The 20363-nt window shown below is 39.1% G+C and overlaps 1 protein-coding gene across 1 annotated transcript in view; it reads left to right on the top strand.

Annotated features, from left to right (window-relative positions):
* LOC139724924 (protein phosphatase 1H-like) overlaps positions 1-20363 on the top strand; it is a 37127-nt gene that overhangs the window by 14352 nt on the left and 2412 nt on the right. The window contains exons 2-8 of the mRNA XM_071636044.1: positions 9844-10215; positions 12017-12140; positions 13500-13766; positions 14452-14564; positions 16078-16281; positions 17569-17740; positions 19920-20071. Coding sequence (XP_071492145.1) covers positions 9968-10215; positions 12017-12140; positions 13500-13766; positions 14452-14564; positions 16078-16281; positions 17569-17740; positions 19920-20071 — 1280 coding nt within the window. The 5' untranslated portion in view covers positions 9844-9967. The remainder of the gene's footprint in view (positions 1-9843; positions 10216-12016; positions 12141-13499; positions 13767-14451; positions 14565-16077; positions 16282-17568; positions 17741-19919; positions 20072-20363) is intronic.

Here is a 20363-nt window from a genome sequence, read left to right on the forward strand (position 1 = left end):
GTTCCACCTCGCCATTTGAATCTGGGTGTTTGACTGCTGATTTGATGTGCCTGATGCCATTCTTTTTCAGGTATTCAGCAAACTCCTCTGCCACAAATTGCGGTCCGTTGTCCGATACCACTTCATGGGGTAGACCATACTTGGAGAAAAGACTGCGCAACACTCGTATGGTGTTTGATGCTGTGGTTGACTTCATCGGGATGACCTCTGGCCATTTACTGTGGGCGTCGACAACCAGCAGGAACATCTGATCAAGAAACGGTCCGGCAAAATCGACATGAATGCGATGCCAAGGTTGAGATGGCCATGCCCATGGATTCACTTGGGCTTGGGCTGGCAGTGGCTGAACAACCTGGCATGATGAACACTCCTGAACTACCTGCTCAATGTGTTGGTCTAGACCTGGCCAGTATACATGCATCCTAGCCAGACTTTTCATTCTGACAATCCCTTGGTGTCCACAATGAAGCTCGTCCAAGATTCGCTGTTGCAGTTTCTCTGGGATGACTACACGGATACCCCATAACAGACAACCACTCTCCACTGTCAACTCATCCTTTCGCTTTACCCATGGACGGAACTCGCTGGAGACCTCATGGTTTCCTGGCCACCCACTCTGTACCCAGAACCGGACTTTGGACAATACTTTGTCCTTGTCTGTTGCCTGTTTTACCATCACTGCATCAACTGGGAGAGAGTTCAGCTGTACATGATTCAACTCTGTAGCCTCACTGGTCCACATTACTACAAACTCATCCTGACTGTCCTCCACTGTATCCGAACCTGGCAGACGTGACAAAAAGTCAGCATTTGCATTCTGTTTGGAGGTACGGTACTGAATGTCGTACACATAGCCAGAAAGTAGAATGGCCCAGCGTTGAAGTCTGGATGCTGCTAGGACTGGAATCCCTCTCTTTGGTCCTAAGAGGTAGGTCAAAGGCTTGTGGTCCGTAAGAAGTGTGAACTTCTTTCCACATAGGTACTGATGGAATATGCGTACCCCATACACAATAGCAAGTGCCTCTTTTTCTAGCTGGGAGTAGTTGCTCTCTGTCTTGGTCAATTTCCGTGATGCATAAGCAATGGGTTTGTCTCCTTCAGGTGTGACGTGGGATATGACTGCACCAATGCCATATGGTGAGGCATCTACGGCTAGCGTAATGTCCTTTTGGGGGTCAAAATACACCAACACTGCACCTGAACTGAGAATTGTTTTGACCTCTTGAAATGCCCTTTGGCATTGTGGTGTCCACTTGAAGTCATCTGTCTTCTTGAGTGCATCAATGGGTTCCAAGATGGTAGCCAGGTTAGGAATGAACTTCCTGTAATAGTTGATTAGCCCTATGAAGGACTGAACCTCAGATGCATCCTGGGGGGCACGTGCTGACGCGATAGCTTCTACTCTCGATGGGGATGGGTGTAATCCCTCTGCATCTACTTTGTACCCCAAGTACTCAACTGAACTCTGCATGAACACACATTTGGACTTCTTCAAGCGGAGTCCGAACTGGCTCAACCTAGTCAACACTCGTTCAAGGTTAGCAAGATGCTCATCGTCACTAGATCCCGTCACAATGATATCGTCGAGATAGCATCCCACACCATCTAAGCCATGGAGAATCTTATCCATACACTCCTGAAAGATAGCCGGGGCAGAGCTAACTCCGAAGGGTAATCTGGTATATGTGTAGAGACCTAGGTGGGTATTAATTGTGACATATTTCCGAGAGTTCTCATCGAGCTCTACCTGCTGGTAGGCATTTCTCAAGTCTAGTTTTGTGAACTTTGTTCCTCCTTGCAAACTGGCAAAGAGCTCTTCTGGTCTAGGTAGTGGATACTCCTTAACCTCCAGCTGGGGGTTCACGGTGACTTTATAATCCCCACATAATCTGATTGAGCCATCAGGCTTTCGTACGGGGACTACTGGAGCAGCCCAGTCTGAATATTCAACAGGCTCAAGAACCCCTTCCTTTACTAACCTGTTTATCTCCTCACCAACTTTGTCTTTCATAGCAAAGGGTATTGCCCTAGGTTTGAAGAACTTTGGTTGTGCATCACCTTTTACTTTCAACTGTGCCTGCACCCCTTTCACTTTACCTGCACTGGTTTCAAACACTTCACTGTCTCCTATCAACTTCTCAAGCCTATCTGTCAGCATTTCACGTGCTGCAACCTGTTTGACTTTGATCTCTTCCCATCTCAGGGGAATTTTCATCAACCAATCTCTGCCAAACAGAGCCGGCCCCTCATTTTTCACAATGATCAAAGGTAACCTCTCTGTTTTACCTTGGTATGTCACATTCACCTGACATTTCCCTACGACTGGTATTACCTCTCCTGTAAATGTCTTGAGTCTAATTTCAGTTCTTTCTGCCTTTACCTTGCTCTTTAACTCCCTGTCAAAGAATGATTTACTTACAATTGAGACTCCACAACCAGTATCTACTTCCATCTGAAGTGATGTATCTTCTATCTCTACATCAGCCATGATAGGTTTCACCCCTTTACCTACTCTATGTACACCAATATAGTACATTTGTTCATCTATCTCAGAACCCGAGTCTGACTCTGAACTATCTGTACAACTTGAATGAGATTCACCCTCGACATGACTCACACCTACCCTAGACTTTCTTCTACTCTTGTGTCTTTGTTCATGACCTCTACTACTTTTCTTGTGACTTCTACCTTTTTCTGTTCTGTGTTTACTACTAGCAGAACTACTATGGCTACTTTGCCTCTCATTGTTTCTACACACCTGTTTCAAGTGTCCCTTACGGTGACATAGGTCACAACTATAGTCTTTATAGCGACATTGTCTTTTGGAATGGCCTTTTTTGCCACAGCAGAAGCATTCGATTGTCCCAGAGGCATAGTGTATGTTTGTGCTTGTTTTCAGTGCTTCTGCATTTTGGCTGGCAGCCTCCATGCTTAGGGCTAACTTGATCGCTTTGTCAATCGTCAGGCTGTCCTCTGACAGAAGACGCTTCTGGATATTCTTGTCCAGGAGTCCGCAAACTAGGCGATCCCGCAGGGCCTCACTCCTGAATGTGTCGAAATCACACGACTCTGCCATTTTCTTCAGTTCAGCAAAACATGTTGAAATTGTCTCATCTGATCGCTGATTTCGTTGATAGAACTTGAACCTTTCCAGCATCACTGGGGGCTTTGGGTTGTAGTGCTGTTTTAACACTTCGTCAATTTCGGAAAGTTTCAGTTCCGACACCTTTTTTGGAGCTACCAGGCTTTTCAACAATCCATACTCCCTTGCGCCCATCACTGATAAAATCACTGTAACTTTCTTTCTATCATCAGTTATGTCATTTGCAATGAAATATTGATCCATTCGTTCTCTGTATGACTCATATTGTTCCACTTCCGGATCATAAGTGTCCGCTTTACCTGTAGTTGACGCCATTTTCACTTTTCTACAGCCCGTTTACAGTCACTGATACTGACATGAAGATCACTACGTGGGACCACACTTTATAACACTGTCACTGTCCACGTATTTGACTGCCGATTTTAACCGTTATCTGCAGTCTGGGAGCACTTTCACAAATATTCACTTCACTACTCACATTTTCGGTATGTAGTGCACGGATATCCCATTTCTCGTCGCCACTTGTTGTGTCCTTAACCTAAATACGTGACATTTACACCAGAGAATGACTCGGCGGACGTAGTGTAATCTTTCATAGTTGCTCCTCACTCTTTATTAACACAGGTGGCGCTATACCACAGTTGCTATGCAACTTAACTTACCTGTTACTTACCCGTTGAACTGCTTGTGCGAGTTGACCCGGGAGGGTTCGACAATGATTTCGGGGGTTCGACAATGATTTCGGGGGTCCGGCAACGTGGCCCACTGTTGTGCTCTTCGGAACACGTGTGGAAATAGTTGCATAGTTTGAATTTTGCACTTGATATGCGCCATTTTTTATTGATGAATTTCAGTGAATTTTCATTTGTAAGAGTGGTTGATTCATGGAACCCTGTCGAATCATTGGCCACTTGCTTTACTACTGGTGTGACTAGTGTGGTCAGGAGCAATCATCGAACATGCAACTGACTCCCTTGCTAACTTTTCAGAAAAGCAGTTACATGCATGGAACACAAACTCGAGGTCACTACCATGTAATATCAACATGTTTTTCATGCTAAGGAAAATTATGGCGAATTCTGGGACCATAAAACTCCAGATTTGATCATATTTCAATGCAAATATTGCACATGGTGTACTCACTTTTGTTGCCACTATTTTCATGAAATATGCATGTAATATTTCATAATTGTAAGGTTATGAATACTAGTTTTTGCCTCAATTCCTATCACGCCAGGTCCTTTTTACAATCTCTGTGAGACTTGTTATTCAAAATCAACAACTTGAAGAATTACATTCGAATTTTCAAGTGCTCATGTGGGGTGTACTCACTTCTGTTGCATACTGTGGTTAGCCTTGACTGTATGTATGCATGTGCTATTCCAATAAAACCAGATGGTTCCTGTAAAAGTGGATATTCTGTGCGCGACCAATTTTTCGCACTCGGCGGGGTTGGAAGAGTTTCACATGTTTTTAATTCCACGGAATCAAGACACCAACTACGGTACTGAAAGATATGGCAAGCAAAAATATTCACATGCTTTTATTTTCGCGCTAGTTTTCTGGCTGCGCGAAATGCGTGCAAAATTTCCAGTTTTACAGTAATTGTAACAAGAGTATGGCTATGAAAGCTTCCAATTAATGATGATCCACCAAAACCACTGAAAGAAGAATGCCCATTGCATGTTTGTCTTGGCTCTGTCTCACAGTAGGCTTACTTCGTTCCATCGGGTGATCGCGTTCGCGTTGGGTGGTCGCGTTACACGACCTTTTTGTAGATTATATGCCCAAATATACGAAGGGTCGGCTGGAGTGTTTGAGAATTAGACTCCTATTATTTACGAAGTATCGGCTCTGGCTTACCCGAATCTTTGCGACAAAGCCAGTGCAAATTCATGAACGTTTGCTCGTTTCATGCGATAGTATTATGCTTTTACTCTGAAAAAATATCACAAGACTTTGTACACAAGGCTAGCAGCACAGTACAGTTCAAATGCTTGCCGTGAATATGACAATAGCGTAGCGATGTGCTCGCGTGCGATAAAGTGATATGCAGGTATAATGTGTGTGATGAAGGTATACTGTAAGTTGATTCGTGGATTACAACGATCTTGTCCTCCTTGTTACATCTGAAGCTATTGACAACATTGTTGTCAACCTTGAAGTGTGAGCGCGGTAAGGCCTTTGTTTTTGCGCTGAAGACCTTTTTATGCCTCCGCCACGAAGTGGTGCCGGAGGCATTATGTTTTCAGGTTGTCCGTCCGTCCGTACGTCCGTCCGTACGTCCGTCCGTACGTCCGTCCGCTTTCGTTTACGCGATAACTTGAGTAATATTTACTGGAATTTTACCAAACTTGGTCCAAGTATGAAGTATGATGGGGCAATTAGTTGATAAGATTTTTGGTGAAATCGGCTTGAGGTCAAAGGTCAAAGGTCAAGGTCAAATCATGAAATTTTATCCGTTTACGCGATAACTCAAGACTGGATGTAGCAAATTTCACCAAACTGTATTGGAGGATGATGTATGATGGGACAATTACTTGATTAGTTTTTCAGTGAAATCGGACAGAGGTCAAAGGTCAAAGATCAAGGTCAAATCCTAAAATTTATCTGTTTACATGATAACCCAAAACTGGATGAAGCAGCTTTCACCAAACTTGGTCCAAGGATGATGTATGATGGGACAATTAGTTGAGTAGATTTTAGTGACATTGGCAAGAGGTCAAAGGTCAAAAGGTCAAGGTCAAATTCTACAAATGTTGCAATTTCCCCCATATCTATGCAATGCCCAAATGTATTTTCTTGAAACTTGGTGTGGACATGTACTACTGCATAAAGATTCTCCAATGAGAGTTTCATGTCATAAGGTCAAAGGTCAAAAGGTCAAAGGTTAGGTGAAAATGTTGCAATATCACTTTTCTCGCAAATGGTTCAATGTATTTTCATGGAACTTGGTACATACGCATGTACTGTCTGGCAGGGATTCTCTAGGGAATTTAGGGGTCATGGGTCAATAGTCAGGGGTCAAGGTCAACTCCTCAAAATTTTACTATTTCCCTCATCATACTAGTATATGCAATGCTTGCATTATTAGTTTCAAAACTTAGTACATGCATTACCTAATGGAGATTCTCCAGGAAATTTCCAGCCTGAAGGTCAAAGGTCAAAGGTTAAGGGTCAAAGACCAGGTTTCAATGCCCCCCCCCCCAAAAAAAAAAAAAATATATATATATATATATATATATATCTTGTACCGTTATCACACTCTTTCTCCATACCTTTGAAATTACTCAATGCATAAACTTCCCCCAAATTCCCCAAATATGTATACCTGCACTCTTAGAAAATTATGGCAAACCCAGTTCAAGACATTTCTGACAAACCTGTCATTTCAATATTTTGCCAGTTATGTGAAAATGTCATGGATCACACATTGTGAAGACATTGTACTATACGCCTATTGGGAGAATCATGCATTATGGCGGAGGCATCAGTCGCCATAGCGACATTTCTAGTTTCTTTTTTTTTCTTTTTTTGCTTGTCAGCTTAAAAAACCCGGAAGTGCGCAAAAAGTTGTGCTGAAGATCTTTTTTTTTTCTTTTTTTTTCTTTTTTGTTGTTTGTTTGCTGATTGAACTCAGAAGTGGACAAAATGAGTGAAAACAGAAACCATGATAATGCCGATAACAACTCAAAAGACTCACTTAAAGGCTTAGTTCTACTTACTAGTAAAATATAGCTTTGTGTGAAACATCACCCTGGACCCTTTTTATGTCATAGGAATGATGACCACTGGACCAATATTTCAGAGATGTCTCAAGGCCGATACAATTAAGCCGCACATGAATTGTTGACATGGTTGTAAGATATGAGGCAGCTGAAGTGATGCTCTCCACCCGTTTGTCACAAGAAAGCTTTTAGTGGGGCAGATATGTGAAAAAGATGCTCACATCCGGCGGAAAGTATGAAATTTTGCATATAGGGGTATTTTGAGGCGCTGATTTCAAAAATTGCCGGATCCGAGAGGTCTGACGACGGGGTCGGCCGCCATTTTGAATTCCAATATGGCCACCGTCAAAGATCCCTATCTTCAGTTCTGAATGACATTAGCCATTGGAATTTGATTAAAGCATGGTGATATGATGACTTCAATAACAGACTTATTTGATTTGTCTGACAAGCTGCATGGCAGCCAATTTGAATTTTTATACATATTTGCCATGTTGGAGTGTTGAAAATCTCTAACTCGGGTTTGTAAATTAGGCTACCTGATTGAGCACGCGTTTGTAACTGATAGAGTGCGCGCTGCTGTATTTACATTGTGACGTCAGTGAAAGGTGCATTATGCTTCCTTTTTGCTGCACTTTTTGACATGCCCGTGAATATTAGTCATGATGTTTGTCTTCGTAGTCACATTGGAATTCAAAATAGCAGGCATTGCGTTTGTCAGACACATCACATCAGTTAATATTTTAACTCAGTATTTTAAAATACTTGCTTACTTTGTAAGGGAGATAGAGTGAATAAAGAAGATATCCTTCATACAAAGTGGATCAAAGGTTAATCCGTATGATTCAAGACCAAGATTGATGAACTTTATGTGCATGTCATGAGGACCCATACATGTACTTTGGAGAAATGTGAATTCATGCTAAGGCAGAAGCAATCAAGTAGATTGTGTGGCACTTGCATTTCTCCAGTTTGTCAGCGAATGAAAACTTAACCTCTGCTGGCCGTAGGATTCCCCTACTGGCAGAGGTAATCAATCAACACAAGACAATCAATGTTTCCATTTGTGCTAAATATTCCTGATCAAAAGCTGCTGACTTTCTGTCTCGTCGTAAAGAATAAATCTGGACTGGTAGAAAGTTAGTCTGAAGAGAAAGAGTAAAATTTTCTGAGGAAAACAATTAAAAATTGGTCAAATTCAGATGAAAATGAAATAAGTCATGAAATTGTTAATTTTCGGTAATTTTCACAAAACAGTTCTTGAGCATTCAGCATGAATGTACAAATAGTGAAACAATGTTGTCATCCCCTCACGACTTGCCATTTGTTTGTATATAAAATTGTGAAATATTTTATTCAGTTATTTTTGGTCTAAATGCAAATATTGCCCAGTTTCAAATCCTGACCTCACCTGAATCTCACGATCACTATTTTGAAGTTACTCAACCAGGAATGATATTATTTCTTTGCACTTTCATAGCAGAAAATTGAATTTTGCAAATGTTTTATCTATGATCAATTTGATGCTCAACTTTTAATTTGACTTGTATTCCCCTTCAAGCATGATGTGCCATTCCCAAACTGAAATAATGCCACTTCTTTCGGTAAAAGTGTCCAAATACTGTCCTTGACAGAGCAGAAGGTCTGCCTCAGTAGTGATATATGCCTCAATGAGCTGGTCAAAATTCTCCTGAAGGCTTCAATGATGATAGTGAATTTACTGACATGTGACATGATCCTTGCCTACATTGTACTCTGTATGTTCACCCTGTTGCCATTGGTCCCCTCCCCTTGCACACCTCCTGGAGTGGGGCTCTACGTCAAGCACCCGTACCGAGGACAGTCTGTTGCTACTCCATGCCACAGATTGAGCTTAGTGTTCTTTGATAGTAATGCAGATATCAGTAGCAGCTAGTTAATGCTTCTTTAATAGATAATCCAGAGATAAAACTGTCCTTAAAAGAAAGAAAGATGATGTCTTCTCTAGTGTGATTGGTGAAAAGATCTGTTAGTAAAATGTTCAGATCAGATCATGTTCAGATTAAGTTCAGGGGCTCAGCCCCCCCCCCCCCCCCCCCCCACTATTTTTGCATTATACATAGGAATACATAAGGTCTAACCACTTGGGCCCCCACTTTTTTATCCCGGAAGTGACACCAGAAAAACATGGTTAAGCTTTTGTTGTTCTCTTCCAAGCTGATTATCCCCAGAAGTTGTACCAGAAGACTGCCACTGAAGGCCTTTTTTTTTTTCTTTTGCTTGTCAACTGATAAAATCCGGAAGTGGCATCAGAAAATTGTGCTTAAGGCCTTTTTGTTGTTGTTGTTGTTGTCAGTGACTTAAACGAAACCCAGAAGTGGTACCAGAAAAGTAAACAGAGCCCCCACTTTTAAAAACACTGTGCAGGCCCTGTTTTTTAAGTCTGATTTTTGACATGGGAGTATAAGAGAATTGTTCATGGTAGTCCTGCTAACATTTTGTCAGGAATGGATCTGATGTATGATACATATGTAGTACTACAAATATATTCAATGTAATTTAACCAATCTTGTTAGTTTCATTCCAGTAAAATGTTTGATTTTACATTAAATCTGTTGGGCCAAGTTTAGGAGGCGAGATTAAACTTTTTTGAAAAGTAAAGTACATACTTTTTACACAGTGCAAAGCACTGGATGCCAGTCAAGGAAATCAAGCAAATTAGCATAGAGTTGTATGAGTAGAATGAAGCACCGATAATGATAATAGTAAATAATTCATATTGTGCCAAATTCCCTTTGCAGAGTGCTCAAAAAAGGGCCAGGCCATAGTGACTGGATTGCAAAGGAAAGGAATGGTCGGAGGCTTCCTACTGACATCACAATAGAATTTGACGGTTAGAAACAAATTGCAGTGATTATGATGTGAGAGGAAAGTCATAAATTTGTGACAGTTGTGTCAAGATCAAGTGCAAGATAATAGAAACATACATGTATAATCAATGCTTTCTTATATTTCTATCTCCCTTTAAACCAGGTATTCTATGCTACACACCTGCCACCTCAGTCAGCCAGCCAGCCATCCAACTAGCCATTTAACCAACTGTCTGTGTCTTGCTGTGTCACTGCGGTGACATCTTCAAAACATCTTCCAAGCCGCAATGCACCGCTTTCGACAAGCTGTCAGCAATGTCATGGCAAATGTTGCCACCATTCAGCATGCGGGCAGATTGCACAATGAAAAGTCACCAGAAGACGATCCAGAGAAGGAGGAGAAATATGAATACTCCAGGGCAGAGTTTCTTCAGCTCAGCTCGGAAGAAGTTACCATAGCAACGGACATTGTGATCAGGCCCATAATGGTTCCTAGAGATCTGTCAAAGTTACCATGGTACTGTGGATATGCAGAGTAAGTCATCCTCGACAGTACTTGGAGTGCCGCATGACTGCAAATCATGTAACATACTATGTTTTACTTTGATGCACTTGTCAAGTGCATCAAATATGGATATTTTCCAGTTGTGAGTAACCCACATTCTAAACTTACAGGAAAAGTGCAAAATTACAAGGCATCTGAATGCAAGTATGTAGAAACTATTAACATAGTTGAAATGTAGTTTGTCTTCACTTCTTGTTTCATTACCCAGGAGGAATGTTGGTATTTGATTAGTTAATGAACATATCTTGATATTGTGTGATATCATGTATTAAAATGAATAAGAAAAATTAATTCATGCACCTTTGCTGAGAGTGTCAGATGCCACTTGATTCTTTGTATTTTATGGCCTTCATCGTGAACACTCAAAAAAGAAGTCTGCTATTAGAAATGAATGTATTTATTTACCACTTACTGGTTGTTTTAATAGGGATGTACACATTTTTGTAGATGGAGTATAGCTTTTTATTAGTTTTATGGTTGCTGTGGAAGTCTATCACATCCTATCTCTGCAGTTCTTGCTACAGTATAGGGATAAGCCTGTGGTTGTGCATATAGCATGCTTGTTAGAATCACCTTTTAGGGCAATGTCAATGATGTGCATATTTACGCCAGAGCAGCTGGTAGTGCATGCTGTCAAAGTTGGAAGATGCTGCATTCATTCTGGAAATTAGTGTTTCTCATTATATATTGTGTAGCCAAGCCATTGCAGTAATGTGTGTAGGAGGGACTTTCGGTGAAATTTTATGTTATTCTGTGTCGATGCATTCCTTTTCTGTGAAAATAGTGATGCTGCTTATACTTATCAACATTGTGTCTGTGAGTGACAATACTCGATTGTTTATGTTTACAAATAGAAATTTCAAGATATTTTTGAAAAAAACTAGTCGAAAGCATGGTGGGAAGTAAATACAAGCTGGGTCTGGATGTGTATAGCAGGGGCGAATCCAGGAATTCTGTTAAGAGGACGGTGCCTTTACAAAATTAAAGGGGGGGGGGGGGGAAGCGCACGCGCCCCCCATTTTTTTCTTTTTATTTCTTTTGTTTTAGCAAGAAATAAAGGTGGGGCATGCACCCGGTGCACTCCCCCTTGGATCCGCCACTGGTTATGGGTTAGAGATTATGTGGAATTATGGAAAGTTATAGTCATAAGAAATCTTTTAGAATCAATTAAATTACTGTAAAAGATGGAAATTTTCGCGGTGTTGAAATTTTCGCGCATTTCGCGCAACAAGAAACTAGTGTGAAAATAAAAGCATGCGAATATTTTTGCATGCCATATCTTCCTTTGGTTGATGTCTTGATTCCGCGGATTTAAAAACACGTGAAACTCTTCTCACCCGGCCAAGCGCGAAAAATTAGTGCCGTGAAAATATCCACTTTTACAGTTGTTAGTAATGAAATGTTATAAATTACTGCTGACATTGACAGTTTCCATATCATTCTGTTTCCCAGTGATTAGTAATCAGAATATGAAATTAAAGATTAAATTTTCTTTGACTTTGAAAAACTAACCTCGAAATTTTAAAGGGAATTTACGGATTACTGGATCTGTAATATTCTGTATTTCACATCTGTTTTGAAAAAGAGTCACAAATATTGCTAATCCTCCAGCTACAGGACCTTTTTTGCCACAAGATTTGTGGATATTGAAGAATGCAGTATATTTAGATCTACCGTAGAGAATTGTCACGTAGGTACATGTAATATGGGTGAATATACTGTGTGTGGCTCTCTTTTTTTCAGTTTCTCATTCTTTTTCTCTCACAATCAGGGTTGTGAATGCTGGGAAGAGTAAACGGAATGAAGACCAGGCAGCAGCCAGGCATATGGTGATTAGCCACAAAGACAGGGAGAAAACGCTGGACACAAGCCCAGGAAACGGGATTCAGAAAAAGGTTGAATTTTTGTACCATTTCAAGAAAGCCTTTTTGAGACAGTCTTGTGTGCATGTTTATTTCCTGATAGTTTGTCAGAGCAATTGAGTGTAACCTGAGCTCACCTTCAATAGGTACTTCACAGAAAACCACATCTACAAGTACATTGTAGCTTGTGTAATGGATTTGACACATTTACCTGACAATTTAGGACTCGGCATGAATGGTATGAAATGATCTACCAAAAAGGATGACATTAGAGGCCAGATAGATGCTCTAAAGTTGTGAGTCATGCTATAGAATTGGACAACCTGACAACATGACTGTACTTTGTTTGATATACAAGCTGTATGTAAAACTCACAAGTTCATGTGGGTGAAGTTGTAGCATGAAAGGGCATCACAGTGAAACGCTCGTGTTAAAAGCGAAGGTCAAATGTCTTGCATGCACCATAGCGTGTACTTACACACTGCAGATGCATGGGATATAGAAATCAAGTGGGAGATCATTTGCAAGGATGAAAGAAATTTCTCGCAAGTGTTCCCTGTTTGATTCCCCTTTGAAGCTCCTAGGTGATTACCTGAGAGTGACTAGCATGAAAGAAGCATAAGAGTTCATATTTCAGCATGTCCTTGACATAACTTATAAGTCATCTGTGTCATTTTTAAACATTGAGTAGAAGATGTCAGAATACTTGGGGGAATCAGAAGTATCCACTGTATGTGCATGCCACTAGAATGTTTTACTGATTTATACGTACTGTATCATCTCTAGTGCAGCATGAAATGCACAACATGATATGTAGATTCTGTGTTGTAGTCCTTGCAGAGTCAGATAACAGAAACACTTTGTCACAGTGTTCATGAATGTATAGCTACTTTTGTCAGTGTTGCAAATTATTACCAAATATTGTTTTCACAGGTAGGGTTTGAGGAATTCATAGGAAACAAGTGAATGGTTTCACTTAATGGTTGTCCATGTACGTTGTAGGTTGTATTGTTATATGGGATTATTATTTTCTGCAGTTCAAGGCGAAGTTGTTTGTCTTGGAAGGGCCGTGAAATGTCTTTTTTCAATGTCAGGGCTCTGGCCATGTGCTGAAAGACTTTCAAAGTACTGGTATTCATATTACTTTTATAGAATGACAATTTTGAGTTGTGTTAAAGTGCATCGCATGTAGCAGTCAGCTTTCTGCCAATTGGAATTGACATCATGTAGTATGAACTTTCATTTTCAATTTTTTTACTGCTTTTTTTTTTTTTTTTTTTTTTGCAGTTGACATTGTATTGTATGCAGAATTTTGTCTTGTTTTGTTTTGCAGTGTGAGCTTGGTTTTCTCAATGTATCAAAATGTGAATCATATCTCTTATATCTTTTCAGGAACTAGATCAAATTCCATTCACATACTTTGGTATTTTTGATGGCCATGCTGGATGTGGGGTGTCTGTCATGGCATCAAGGGTGCTGCATGATAAAATCCTGTCCAAGCTGGAGTCGGTATATGACCTCCTGGCCAGTAGTTCAGTTGAACAGCGGCAATTCACACGTTCTGGGGACCAGCGACCCAACAAGTGGCCCTTCAGTGAGAAGGAAGTATCTGTTGAGAGCCTCATTGTTGGTGCATTCGAGTCTGCATTTGTTGAAATGGTGAGTTATCTGTGCTGGAGATTGAACAAAGTTTATATAATGAGAAAAAAAGATTTAACTGTATCTTTCTTACTGGCAAAATAAACCAGGGGCAGTTTATGTAGAGTTGTTTGAGATCCAACACCAATGTGATAGGTAGTGTACTCCCTCTAGGCTGTGTTGGTCAATTAGCACTTTTGCGTGTGTGCTTCCAACTGCTAAAGAATTGGTGTGCTTCAGTTTTGTTTTTGTTTTTGTGTGTGTTCTGCCAGTCTCTTGCCAACAAAACTTGAAGTGGACTTTAACTCAACACGACACCGTCATAGCTGTCAGGGTTTGTAACTTGAAAATGGTACAACTTCTTTCAAATGAACCATCAGTTTATTGAGACATTGTCCACAAATGGACAAACAGTCATGCTTTTGAAGTCCATGGGTTGCCTTGTTGATGCACACTGGCTTGGGAATTTTTGAAGGAAAGGTTGTGGTTAGTTCATGTACTTGAGGAGAGAGGTTACATTTAATGCTGTGACTGAAAGAACTAAAATTATAGTGAATTTATTGTCCTTTTCGTCCGTTTTTTGTTCAACAAACTTGCAAAGCCAGTAGTCCTTTGATTAGTCATGTCTTTCTGGAAATGAATAACAACATGACATTCCTTCAGAGATTTCATTTCACTGCGTTAGTATCTTTTTTAATTTCCACAGGATGAACAGGTGCGCAAGGAAAAACTTGAGTATCATATACCTGGAGGTTGCACTGTGTTGGTAGCTGTCTTCATTCTAGGCAAACTGTATGTGGCCAATGCAGGTGACTCAAGGTAAGATATGCTTAAATTTGACATTACATACCTTAGCTTATGTTGAATAACATCATATGTTTCAGTCTCAGAATAAGGCACACAATATTATATTCTTGTAAACCTTTATTGTTAACCCTTCAACCCTGCGATCATTACCTTTCACCTCTCAGAGTTGTTTTGTTGCCATTTCTTTCTCAGAGTCTTTTTTTGATCTCTTCCTTTCTCAGAACCTTTGAGATACTTTATTCTTCTCACCTTCTTTTCCATAAGTCGTCCATTCTCAAAGCTTTTTAAACTTTGAATTTTTAAGAATATATTTATTATCCCTTCAAATCATAAGAACCATTTTGAAAACCTTTTCTTGTCAGAGCCTCTGAGAGCCTCATATTCATGGATTTTGTTTGTTTGTTTTTTTGGTCTGGCTTCCATGTTATGGATCATTTTTATTCACTCTGCCATTCTCACAACCATAAGAGGAGAATGAAACCCAAATATGCAGTCGTATGTGTGGATTGAGTGAATAATGCAGAAATATCAGTAGAACACATCAGTGAAATGCGAGGAAAATCAAGCACTCCATTAAAAGTTATGAATGTTAAAGTTTGGTACCATAGTTGCTGAACAAGAAGACTACAGCAATTTGTGATATCACAGTTAGGCAGTGATATAAAGAACACAGAATTCTGCAAATGTTCATTTTTTATGTAAAGTGCACATTTCCTTTCACTTGTTACTGACAAATGTGTAAGGTAATATTATTCTCCCTGCTATAGGAAAAAGGTAAGTCAAGTGCTCTTTTCATTATGCCAAAAAAGTTAAGATATATTGAATTTTCAACGTATTTTCTTTATATTGTCTTATCATTATCTTATTATACAGTGATGGCTGTGCCAAAACTTCACAAGTTCATAATCTTTGAACAAATATTCCTCAAACTTCACTGATGTATTCTACAAATATTTCTGCACACACTCAATCCACATATACAATGTATGTAGGTTTCATTCTCCTTTAAGATTCTTCAATCATCATTGCTCTCTTATATTCATGTTCTTGAGCCCCCAAGACATGTAGTATGTGCATACATGCTAGAACTTGACATGTTTTTTACCGTAGATCATATTTCTGTTGTGACAAGTTCCCAATTCTCCAGGCAGTAATATTTGATTGATCATAAGGTGGAATGAACAGCCGTTTCAATCACTCAGGCTTTCTTTGTGTAGAGACAATTTTGTCTTCCTGATGTATAGTGTCATCTACACTGAAGCATTGCATGTCAACTTTTTAAACTTAAAAAAAAAAATTAAATCTTGACATCCTTTTTCATCAAGTGCTTTAACAACACAAGCATGGAAGGTCTGCACTTCTGAAAGTTGGCTTGCGGTATGCAAGTTGTGAATCTTTTTAAGTAGTACACCATCCACATCATTTAATTAAGTTTGCAATCTGTTATAGCTTATGATATATTTAAGACAAATTTTGTATTTCTTTTGTGCATTTGTGTATTTCTATTTGTTGATCTGTGATATAGAGCAATCATCTGCCGGGGATACGACATCATCCCCATGTCAACAGACTTCACTCCCACCACTGAGAGACAGAGACTACAACAAGTAGCTAGCTGTAACCCCCACTTCCTTGGCAATGAGTTCTCCCACCTCGAGTTCCAGAAGCGGGTCCAAAGAAAGGACCTGGGCAAGAAACTAATGTATCGGGACCAGAACATGACAGGATGGTGAGTTGGGCATACAGTACAGTCCGACTTCTCCTATCCGGCCTCCTTTTTCGGCGTGATCGTTTTCTTTTTTCACTCTAATAATTACGGGGAAAGAGGAATTTCAAACTCGAACAAAATTCTTACACAAACTCACATGAATTACATATTATTCCCAACATAATTGGCATACATTCACATTAAATTTTCATCTAAATAACACGCATTCATACAGTCACTACCCAAAATTTGGGACCGATAGCAAAGAAAAAGTTTCAGTGTACACTACTTGCAATAGGTTACATGTACATTTTGTACATGTATAATGTACATAATGTAGCTACTACCATTTGGTAGGCAGCTGTGTGTATGAAACATCGAGTCTTCCATATATCCAAATCCCTTGTCCGGATGAGTGCCGGTCCGGATATATCCGGATAGGAGAGGTCAGACTGTACTGTACTTTGTAGTGACTATTTCTGTTTTACATTTTGTTTGTTTCCTTTGTCCTTTCTTGATAGTTCATATCTTGACCTGATGTCCACATGTTATTGAAACACAATATGCAATATTACTACACAATAATTCGTTCTTATGTGCTACTGGTTATTCAGGAAACATATAAAAATAAACACAGGGGTGCCATTTGCAAACGACCAAAGGGCCAAAAAATGATTTGGAGAGGTACATGTAGAATGAATGTGTGCAAAGTGCACAGTCCAAGCCCCAGTCCCTTTAGGTGCCCTTTGGCCCTTCTCTAATCACATAATAACTTCTTGGCTTTCTTTGTAATATCATAAATGATTTTCTTTGAAGCTAGATCTTTTTGCTCTTTTGTTTCGAGGCTGGAGCTTCCGAGCTTACGCCTGTCTGCATGGCTTCTTTTTGTTTGTGTGCTGTCTTTATGCAGTATGCACACTGTTTGCTACTGACTGATCAACAATTTGTTGTCATTGTGATGTTGATGTAATGTAACAAGTTAATGTGATTTAACATTTCACAGGAGTACTTTCATGTATCATTGGTATGTGTCATGTAAACCAACAATGTGATTAAACTTAGTGCAAAGTAACTCAGATAAGAATGTATAATTTGTTTATGTTGTTGGTATAGTTCACATAATATATGACTACCAGTCTGATTGTTATTCATCCAATTGGGAATTCATCTGTATGCATGTAAATACCAAGGTATGTCACTTTTTAGATATGCATTTTTGTGCTTTTATGTAACATACTCATTTGTTAATTTACAATGTATTCATCAATTTTTGTAAAAAGCCTTCCATCTACTTTTATCTGCCATCAGGGCATATAAGGAAGTGACAGAGGCTGACCTGAAATTTCCTCTCATTTATGGTGAGGGTAAGAAGGCCCGGGTACTAGCAACAATAGGTGTAACAAGAGGATTTGGAGACCATGAACTTAAAGTCCACAGCACTGACATCTACATCAAACCATTCCTCACACCTGTCCCTGAGGTGAGTGCATTCATCAAAAAGTGAAGTTTTTTTTCCATTTTATTTTTGTTTTAAGATATTGTACTTTATAGAATGGAGAGATTTTGTATTATATTACACAAGATGACTCGGTATGTCCTCTCACAATGATGATTTTTTTCCCCCCAGTGGTGTCATACTTGTGTGAGCTTGAGTTGTTTTTCACTTTGCTCTCTGATGAAATACACTCTCAGTTTAATTATCTTTGTTCTTGTGAGAAGAATATCACAAATAATTGTTATAAATGGCTTGACACTAACTTTTCTCATTGGTGGCCTATTCAGGCTGCTAAGATCTTTAAATATGAAATTTTGGTGGCCTGAAAAGGTATGTGGTGGCCCAAAACAAAAGCAAATGTAATGATCCATTTTGAATCTTAGTTGCCCAATCGGACTACCAAAAGAGAGCTTTTTCAAAAATTTGGTAGCCCCACATCAATTTTTAGTGGGCCTGGGTCACCGCTAATATTGAGGCCTGTACTGTGAAACCAGGAACATTTGCAGCATGAAACTTCTGCAAAGTACCAAATATTACTGGATTTACAAGTATAGTACATTTACATGTACTAGTAATGTAAGGATTTGTTGAATATGCACTCCTGACCGATATAAAACACAACAAAACTAAACTTACATTACCAAACGTGTAGTTAAAAAAACCCCTAAAAACAAAAAAGGAATGCACATATATACTACAGGTGCTCGTAGTTGATTTCGGAAGCTTATACAGCCTTGTACTGGCATTCAATACATTGTGTGGACAAAATCTTTCATGTACATTTTACTTTTGAGAATCTTTGCTCCAAGTAAAATTTCATGCACATGAAAATTTCTTGATTTAAAATATATTTATGATCGGTCAAATTAGTACCGTGTGACATCCCTTAAAGGACAAATTCACCTTCATATGCATGTGGACTGAGTGAATGCAACAATATCAGTAGAACACATCAGTGAAAGTTTGGGGAAAATCGGACAATCCGTTCAAAAGTTATGAATTTTTAAAGTATCTGCGCAGTTACTGCTGGATGAGCAGACTACTACAGTGTATGATATCATATGCGTACAACGACATAGAGCAAATAAAAAGAGAATTTCATAAAATTTTACTTTTTGAAAAAAGTGTACATTTCCTCAACTCGTCACGGACGTATGTTAAGGGTAATATTATTCCCCTTGCCTTCTGAAAGAGGGAAGTCAAAAGACCTTTCATTAAGCGAGGAAAGTGAAAATATGTTGAATTTTCTTTATATTTTCTTTATATCGTTGTACTCATGTGACATCACAAGCTGTAGTAGTCTTCTCATCCAGCCTTCAGTGAGCAGAAACTTCAAAAGTGCATAACTCTAGAACGAATTGTCTGATTTTCCTCAAACTTTCACTGATGTGTTTTGCTAATATTGCTGCATTCACTCAACCCACATGTCTGTGAAGGTGAACTTGTCCTTTAAAGGGACATTCCAGACGATTTTCATAATTTCACATCATGTAGTACATAAATCGACAACTCCATGTATAGATTTGTGGAATTTATTGTGGTTCTTGAGCAGAGAAACAATACTTTGAAAAACCTTCAACAAATTACACTGAACGAGGATGATGACATAGGAGGTTCACATATTTCAGAAATGTAGCAGTGTAATTTCATAACAATACCGCTTGCTTGCGAGTTCACCTGTGTATAATCTATGCATGCCTTCTTCTTTTGTTCTGCTTCCATGAGCCCCAACTCATGCATTCTTATGGGACTCTGCCATTTCATCATCCTTGTTCATTGCAATTTGTTCTAAATTTTGAAAATATTCTTATTCTTCATCCCAATTATCACAAATTCTGAAACTCTGTCCTCCGTATAACAATTTATAGTTGTTCAAATGTAAAAATCTGAAAATCATCCGAAGGTCTCCTTTAACTTTGTTATAGTTCAGTCGTGGTCTTAGTCTTAGTTATTCTGTATTAAAGAAATAGGAAAAATCAATTTTATTTTAGAGCAGTGGTAAATGCTCTTTCATGCTCTATTCTAGCCAATATTTCACTGGCCAAAGGCTGATGTGACATAAATTTGCAGATTTTCTTGCATTTGTCATTCATATTATCTAGTGTCGTGCATTCACAATTATATACTATCAAGTTACATCAACGTGTCCTTCTATTTTGTGCAGGTCAAAGTCTTTAATCTCTTTGACAAGGAGCTCACAGAGTCAGATGTCCTTATCATGGCATCAGATGGATTGTGGGATGTCCTGTCCAATGAAAGGGTGGCTGAAGTGGTGAATGAAGTCCTGGACAGCTTTCCACCAGATGACTATAAAAAGTAAGCTCTTCAAGCATTGTTTCTCATGTGATTGAGAAATTTAATCACATGTGATGTGTAACTGATACTTGATGAAACACTCAGTAGCATACACATGCAACATCTAACATTTGAAAACAGAAGATTCATAAGTGTTATGTTGGTTGATTTTGCTTTTTTTTTTTTTTTTAGATAGGCTCGTGCATCTGTGTTAGATACTGTAGTTTGGTAAATTGCTTTCAAAGACGATAAATTGAATGTTTGTTGAATAGGACTGAGGCCTCTTTTGATGATAAAAACCTGAAATGTGCAT

This window comes from Diadema antillarum, unplaced genomic scaffold, assembly GCF_040938485.1.
Source record: "Diadema antillarum isolate AM-2024a unplaced genomic scaffold, OU_Dant_1.0 seq00000005_RagTag, whole genome shotgun sequence".
NCBI lineage: Eukaryota > Metazoa > Echinodermata > Echinoidea > Diadematoida > Diadematidae > Diadema > Diadema antillarum.